This window comes from Tachysurus fulvidraco, chromosome 4, assembly GCF_022655615.1.
Source record: "Tachysurus fulvidraco isolate hzauxx_2018 chromosome 4, HZAU_PFXX_2.0, whole genome shotgun sequence".
NCBI classification, from domain to species: domain Eukaryota; kingdom Metazoa; phylum Chordata; class Actinopteri; order Siluriformes; family Bagridae; genus Tachysurus; species Tachysurus fulvidraco.
In genome coordinates this window covers 28,332,887-28,341,347 of record NC_062521.1, presented here as the reverse complement: position 1 = coordinate 28,341,347, position 8,461 = coordinate 28,332,887, and the positions used below count along the sequence as shown (strand labels likewise).

Genomic DNA, 8,461 nt, shown 5'->3' with positions numbered 1-8,461 from the left:
TATTTTGTTACTTTTTGTTTTTTTTTCTCGGTTAAACATTGACGACTAACCTGTTTGCACTGCATTAACTCAGGTTAGTGGTGGAACACAATGAGAAGTGGGATGATTGTGACCTGTGAGATGGAGTTTCTCCATACATCCACAATGTAACTAATATTTCAAAATTGTAATATTAATAAAAAATCCCCAGCTGTGCCAGCAACAGGTTTACAGTCCACTGGAATCCAGTTTTACAGAATAAAGAACTTTTTTTTTTTTGACCTTGTTGCTTCCAAACTCCAGTGGATATCAGGAACGCAGCAACTGTTAACCTTTTACATGGGCAGTAAAAATCTGTTCAACATTCTGTTAGTTGCACTAAAAAATTTTCACAATATATATAATATAGGTATATATATAAACATTTTAAAAGTGTAGTGTTTGAACAACCAGATTTATATATATATATATATATATATATATATATATATATATATATATATATACACACACACATATAGAGATATGTGTGTATATATATTTGTGTATATATATATATATATATATATATATATATATATATATATATATATATATATATACATACATACATACATACATACATACATACACACACACACACTTTTACCTATATATATATAATGTCTTTATTGACACAAATGAATGGAAGGTGTTTTTTTTTTCCAGGAACTGGATTAATTTTTTCTATGAAATGTTGGTTTAAAAATTATTGGCACACACACAATTAATATTTTGTGACATCTGCCCCAGAGAGAACAACAGCTACAAGTCTATTCCTGTATTTGTGATATTTAATAATAAAAAAAAAGGGCATTTTGTTTTTCGGAGTCTACAATAAACCGTTTCGACTTGTCTAATGTAGGCTATTTGCCTTGCCATACAGTGTAGCTATGAAGACTGTAAAGCTCTGCAAATCATTTTTAAGTACCATACAAAGAGACTGCTTTGCTTTAACCCATGTGTGCATTATAAGACATAATAATAGGCTTTGAGTCACATTGACATTCTGTACTGAAAAAGCCTCAGGGAGTTTTGTTCAAATGTGAAAACACCGAGTCGATGCACACGGGAACCTGAATATATAAACACACACAGACTTTAACACGCCATCATTCATCACCTGTGTGGTTTTACTTGATCTAAAGGCCTGGGTGATAGAAATAATACAAACTAAATACAACATGTTTTCAGCTCTGTGCTGAGAGAATAGTGGTCATGCACATCATCGACGATAGAGGGCAGCAGAAACACGTTCCTGTGAAGTACAGGGTTACAGCGACATCTACTGGACAAGAAACTTTAATGACACTTAAGACTACTGAGAATAAATAGTCACATTGCGTTAGAAAAAACAGCATCCAAGCTTAGAAAATGTAAATGAACTCCATGATAAATTTCCCCTGAGGAGGTTTTCCTTCACTATGCACCTCTACATTCATTTGTATCGCACGTCTTAAACACCCTTGATGATTTTAAACTTATATCGACGGCTCGATGCTCTTCAGGAGGCTGGATGTGTCCTTCATCCTGCAAAGAGGAACAGCAGAGACATGATTGAGGATCTGACCGCGTTAAAAATGCATAATCTTCCCTGAACATTCCCACATTTTGTAAGAAGAAGAACGAGGCATAGAAGCCTTTATTATCGCCACATATACATTACAGCACAGTAGAATTCTTTTTTTCACATACCCCAACTGAGGAGGTTGGGGTCAGAGTGCAGGGGCAGCTATGATACAACAGGGAGGGTCGAGGCTTATAATGAGGCAGCTTGGCTGTGCCTTGAACCCCGATCCTCTGATCAACAACCCAGAGCCTTAACCAGATGAGCCACCACTGCCCCAAGTTTTTCGCATATCCCAGGTTATGAGGTCGGGGACATGGTCAAGGCATAGGACAGCGCCCCCGGAGGTGAGGTTAAGAACCTTGCTCAAGGACCGTTGATCATTGAAGCCTCTGCAGCTTGTGGACTCAAACCCCGACCATCTGATCAAGATCCCAGCGCCTTGACCGCTGGACCATGATGTCCTCACAGTTTTCACATATTCCAGGTTATTATGAGCCTGGGGTCAGAGCGCAGGGTCAGCCATCATGCAGCACCCCTGGAGCAGGTGAGGTTAAGGGCCTTGCTCAAGGACCCAACATAGATATCTCAGCAGCTTGTGGGCTTGAACTCTGACCTAGTAGTGTTGAACAATGTGAGATTTGCCACTTTACAGTGAAGCATGGTGGTGGTAGCATCACACCGGTATGTTGAGTCTGTGAATAGTCGACAGCATCCTCTATGTCATATCCTTTCTAACTCTGGAGTTTGGGATACATTTAATTACCAAACTGTAACTGAAACCTTTTCCAGACTTTGTGATGCTGTGTGTTTAGGGATCTTCTCTTAAAAATGCTGGGATATTCCAGGAAGTGGTGCAGTCACTCTGGTCTGACATAAAACTGTAGAGAGCTCAACTATATAACCTCTGATGTATCAGAACTGAAGTGCGGTGGTGGATAAAGTGGTTAAGACTCTGGGTTGTTGATCCGAAGCTCAGGGTTCAAGCTCCAGCACTGCACACGAAGGTCCTTAACCCTCTCTGCTCCAGAGGCAGCTGTATCATATCTGCCTCTTTCAAGACAGAAATCTTCATCTCAGCTATCTCTTTATTCCCCTAACTGGGTTCAGATGGAGGTTAACAATGGAAAAAAAACCATTAGTCTTCGACTAATGGCTCATATCTCACAGCCAATGTATGAGGAGACTGGGATTGCTACTTAATGTGTCTACTTAAATGTCTATTTAAATATAAGGTAAATTAGTGAGCATTAGTAAAGGTGCTATTATTATAGACAAGGTATTAAAACTATTCTTAGACTGCTTAGATTTGGAGAGATAAACCTTGTATCATTCAGCAGTAAGCCGAGTATTTTGGAGGTAAAAGTGTCAGGTCAGTGTCACACATTGGTTATTAGTCATTTCCAAAGAATACAAGCCTAAAAAGGTTTAATCCAAGTACAAATAACATTCACCTTTGCATGTCATTTACTTTACTAATAATATAGCTGCAGCACAACCTAGTGGCTGGTTTAAAGCCAATATTGTACTGTGTTAATACAGATTTTACTTCATGTACTGCATTTTATTGTTTGTAATAGAAATACTAATAGAAATCTTGTTCTAAGAAATACTAATACTTACATACTGGCTATTCTCTCCAGTCTCTCTTTAATATTCTCCTAAAAACAGAAGAAGAAAGAAAAAATCTGTTGTATCGCGATAGACACGTGATCGATATCAATTAAAAAGATGTGTTCGATAAAACGTTCAATATTTTTTATTCTTCGTCGGGAGAAAACAGAGGTTGCGAAGTAAGTTTGGTTGCATTAACAAAGGCATTCACTCTCTGGTAACCTGGCAACATAAGGAGTGACATGCTAACGGCCAATCATGTACTGTAACAGTATCATGTTTGGTTGCGCCATATCGTCGTCTCGTGCTGGTCTGCTGGATTCCTCTTCAGTAACCGGCGACTTATACGCAGAAAATGAGCCGCAGCGAGCGAGGAGATTGTAAATAGAAGAGGAAAATTCAGCTCGCCAGTATGGCAGATTTTTGGATATTAAAATTATGCAAGACCGCCATCCCCACTATTTTATTACACTTTATTAAGCATGTCTTACATTTTCCTTCATTTTGCGCCTTAAACGTTAAGAGATAATTATTAAGTGTTCATTGTGACTTTAGACTTATGTTTACATTATAATTATTTGAGTTTTCCTGGTTGGTGACATTTCTGTCTTAATAACTGAATGGATTCTGATCAGATGAAGGTTCAGTTTCAAATAAAAATGTTTCAATGTAATACATTTTTCTCCTGGTCCTTTTTTTTTTAAATGGGTCATAAAAAAAATCGTTAATTAACGATATCGACCGATATGAAACACTGATATCGTGATACAGTTTTTGGCCGTATCGCCCAGCCCTAATCACCACAGATTATATTACTATACGACAAGAACAACAGGCCGAAACCTACACGTAAACTCCTTCCTAACATTTTAACACATTAATACTTTTAACACATTAACACAGCAGGCATGAAAAAAATAATACTGAATGCCGAGTGTTTACTTTGTTTGCTAGGAGTATGAATGGATGGCAGATTAACGGATGGATGGATGGATGGATGGATGGATGGATAAACCAATTAACATATGGATGAACTAATGAATAAACACATTAACCCACACAAAATAATGAATATATGGATTATTGGACAGAAAGAGTAATGGATGGATGAAAAATAGATGGATGGATGGATGGATGGATGGATGGATGGATGGATTGTTTGGCAAATAGATGTATGTATGTATGTATGTATGTATGTATGTATGTATGTATGAAAAATGGATGTATGGATGGATGTATCAAGAGATGATTGGACTTACGGATAAATGAAATAATGAATAAATGCATTAACTTACACAAATTAATGGATAGATAGATGGGCAGATGGAACGATCAATTAATATATGGATTATTGGACAGAAATATTAATGGATGGATGAAAAATGGTTGGATGGATTGTTCAGCAAATAAATGTATGGATGTACGTATCGAAGCATGGATGGATGGAGGGATGTATCAAAAGATGATTGGATTTATGAATAAACGGATGAACAGATTTAAAAAAAGGTCGGATGAATGAACAAATTGTCAAACAAATGAGAATAGGCAGATGCACTGAAAAACAAACCATGGGAAAGGAATGGATTAACAGATTACTAGAGGGAAGGATGGCCAGATGTAGTGAATAACAATTAATGATGAATGGAAAGAAGGACAGACAAACAGATGGATGGCTAAATGAAGGAATGGATGGAGGCAGGACTGGACAGAATAATGGATAAAAATATGCATTGACATACAGATGAGAGTATCAAGAGGTGTATGGATGGATGGATGGATGGATGATGAAACTCACCTCTGAAGATGATGACACTTGGTTAGCTGGTGAGGTTTGGTGCTCTTTAACCCACTCCATAACTACTGACATGTGTTCAGAAATAATAAGAAGAATTTTACTGACTTCAAGGCGTACGAGGATCATAAACAAAGGTAAACATCATCAGTTCTAACATGGTCCAAGCATCGGCACATGTGTGTCAAATCGTCTATTCCAGAAGTTCCAGCTGTTTATTCAAACTGTTTTTCTCTTAATTCACATTCCTTAAAGGTGGGGTCTCCGTTGTTTGAAAGCCAACGTTGACATTTGACGTCACCAAAACAAACACGCCCCTAACCCAAACGGGTCCCACCCCGTAATGATAGCTCCGCCCACACATACATACGTAACCCAGGCGACTAACGGAAAGAAACGTGTCTTTATCATAGCTGAAGGGAAGAACAATACGATTGTAGATAAACAAACAAGCAAAAATGCCACACAAGCATAATGATGTAAAGGACAAAGGCATATATTAGTTCTGTGTAACAAAGCAAAACCAACGTTACTCACCTATCGAGAAGGAAAAAAGCGCCTCGGCGTCTTAAGTAAAGTCGGCCACATGTTCACAGGTCGGAGTTTCCCGAGTCGATAACTCCTGAGCTAAACGCTGTTACTACACAAAACGCGGTTGTAGCTGCCTCTCTACATTACTACGATAGAAAAGAGGTGTTATTTGTGTAGTAACAGCGTTTAGCTCAGGAGTTATTGACTCGGGAAACTCCAACCTGTGAATATGTGGCCGACTTCCTGCTCCTTCAGTTCTCTCCAGCGCTGGAAAGCTGATCCTATATTAACACGTCCTACTTCTTGCCTTACCGTAAGTCTTTCTTCTCTTTCTTTCTTTGTTTTTATCCTCCATGTCAATGTTAAAACCGCTTTCTGCTAATGTCACACATGCGCACTGAACACTCTCTCCTCCCATATTGACAAGATCCGCCCCTTTCTGCTCATTGGCCACACGTTAGTTTTGTTTTTGTTTAGTTTGTCAGTTTTCTGAAGCATTTCTCAAACAACAGAGATCCCACCTTTAAGTATTCAGTTTATCCAGAACTCGGTATAAGTGTGTATTCCTCACCACTCTCATCATGATGTGGGCTCCCTTCCAAACTCATAACCCCACCCGTTCTCATCGGGCCCTACGCAGAGGAATATACACACTTTATACACCTCTGAGTAACAAAGTACAAACAAAAATGAAAGATCATTAAGGGTGTCGTCTCTGTACCTGAGCTCGGGTTAACGTCAGTCCGGTCTCCAGCAGCAGTACCCGGTTCTCCAGCTCCTCCCATGCACTGCGCTCTATATAGATCTTTCCAGCTGTGCTCTTCTCCAGTTCCTGCACTCTGGTGTCCAGCTTGCTCAGCTGCTGCTCCAGCCTGCACACACACTGCTGCAGACCGGCCTCCACTGCTCGCAACCTGCTCTCCGACACACACTCCTACGGGGAGAAATAGTACAAGTGTATTAATAACTAATACATGATGATGATTAGATTGTATTGAGTTAATCTTGAGTTGTCTCTCTGGTTCTTGTCTCTGAACCATCGCTTGTGTCGTCTCTCTGAGTCATTTGTCTGAGGCATGTATTACAGTTGTCTCTCTGAGTCGTCATTATGGCTAGTCTCTGGATTTAGACTCTGTGGTGTCTCAAAATCAACGCTTTTGGTCATTTATTGTATTAGAAATCATCTCTTCGAGTCGTTGCGTATCGTCTTTGTTGTTGTCACTGAGTCAGCTCGTCGAGTCGTCTCTGAGTCGACTCGGAATCATCTCCTTAAGCTATTTCTTTGAATCAGCTTTTTGAGGAATCTATTTAAGACGATTCAGTTTGGTCTCTCCGAATTGTTTTTATGAGTCATCTTTGAGTCGGCTCGGAATCATCTCTCCTGGTCATTTCTTGGAATAAACAAATAATCAATCACTTTCCTGGTGATTGAATGAATAAATTAATGAATATCTGCATGAGACAGTGATGGATATTTAAACCTATTTTTTTTTCAGATTCTCACTGTGTGAGCAGCAGGTTGAGGAACATATTGGTCGTGAGGTTTCTGCCTGTGCTCCTCGTTCTCATCCTGATCTGAGGACAAGCTGAGGTGTGCTGGAGATCTCTGGAGTCTCGGGTGCCTTTCCACCAGCGACCGGCTCGAAACGATCTGCAACGAACAAAGCACACACATCCTCAACGATGCACAATGAACAGAACTTTCTATTGGGCAGAGGTCAGGGAAAGAGGCAACAAGAGGGGTGGAGAGAGAGGCAGCGAGAGGGGCGAGGAGAGAGGCAGGGAGAGGGGCGGGGAAAGAGGCAGGGAGAGAGGCGAGGCAGGGAGAGTGCGAGGCAGGGAGAGTGGGGCAGGGAGACAGGCAGCAAGAGGGGCGGGGAGAGAGGCAGGGAGAGAGGCGAGGCAGGGAGAGTGTGAGGCAGGGAGAGAGCGAGGCGGGGAGAGGGCGAGGCAGGTAGAGTGGGGCGGGGAGAGAGGCAGCGAGAGGGGCGGGGAGAGAGGCAGGGAGAGAAAGAGAAAGGGAGAGTGTGAGGTGGGGAGAGAGTGGCAGGGAGAGTGTGAGGCGGGGAGAGAGAGGCAGGGAGAGTGCGAGGTGGGGAGAGAGGCGGGGAGTGTGAGGCGGGGAGAGAGAGGCAGTGAGAGTGCGAGGCATCATGCTGTATTATTATAATACAATAAGAAGAAGAAGAAGAAATGGAGTAAGTATTCTTGCTTTAATGAGCACCACAGAAAGAAGAAAAGGGTAACTAATAAGTCATTATAATTAGTAGGTGAATCAGAGTTTAGAGCTTCACTGATTTATAAAGTCTTATTAATGAAATGCTTCAATTACTGAAGCAACAGTTACAAAAAAATCAATATAACTGGTCAAAATGCAGCAACTGCTTCTTATTTAGTTACTATGATGAACAACATTGTAATTAAATGCCTTGAGTGTTTAAAGGGGTAAATGATGGGGATTATGGGGGACAGTTATGATCTGCTTACTTTCTGGCTTGGTGTCTTCTGGGTCTCTCTGGGTGGAGAACAGTCCACAGATTTGGAGTCGGAGTGAGAGAGCTGCCTCCTCCTCAGCACACCAGCAGACTGTGAAGTTACATGTGCACTGACACTGAGCACCGCTTCATCACATTACACACAAAGCATCAGCGATGTTACGTTATGGAGCGACAGAAAAACATATAAGTAAGGCGTAAATCACAACTTCCTTCTGTTATAGGAAACGAAACGATGTGATGTCATCAGCGTCGCACTGCAGCTAATCTTTTCACCTTGACGTTGATTATTTTCCTTTAACTGCATGTTCTCGTATGTTCTAGTCCTCCGATCGATCAAATACAACGTCGTACTTTTTTTATCCGTTTGTAGTGGAACAAAAATGCTTGTCAAGTGGCTTCAACAGTAGGTTCTCTTTTTACAGAAACCTTCCCCATGCTGTG

The 8,461-nt window shown here is 40.7% G+C and overlaps 1 protein-coding gene across 2 annotated transcripts in view; it reads right to left on the bottom strand.

Moving 5' to 3' along the window:
* Positions 1-1,130: 1,130 nt before the first annotated feature.
* Positions 1,131-8,461, bottom strand: part of cep44 (centrosomal protein 44) — a 9,476-nt gene continuing 2,145 nt past the window's right edge. Inside the window, exons 5-11 of one of the 2 annotated variants that reach the window (XM_027146070.2) lie at positions 8,010-8,108; positions 7,027-7,173; positions 6,244-6,456; positions 6,094-6,154; positions 4,995-5,059; positions 3,209-3,246; positions 1,131-1,548 (exon numbers count right to left, since the gene is read on the bottom strand). In XM_027146070.2, the coding sequence (XP_027001871.1) occupies positions 1,500-1,548; positions 3,209-3,246; positions 4,995-5,059; positions 6,094-6,154; positions 6,244-6,456; positions 7,027-7,173; positions 8,010-8,108 (672 nt within the window). In that variant the 3' untranslated portion in view covers positions 1,131-1,499. The remainder of the gene's footprint in view (positions 1,549-3,208; positions 3,247-4,994; positions 5,060-6,093; positions 6,155-6,243; positions 6,457-7,026; positions 7,174-8,009; positions 8,109-8,461) is intronic. The other variant, XM_027146071.2, reaches the window with a different exon arrangement.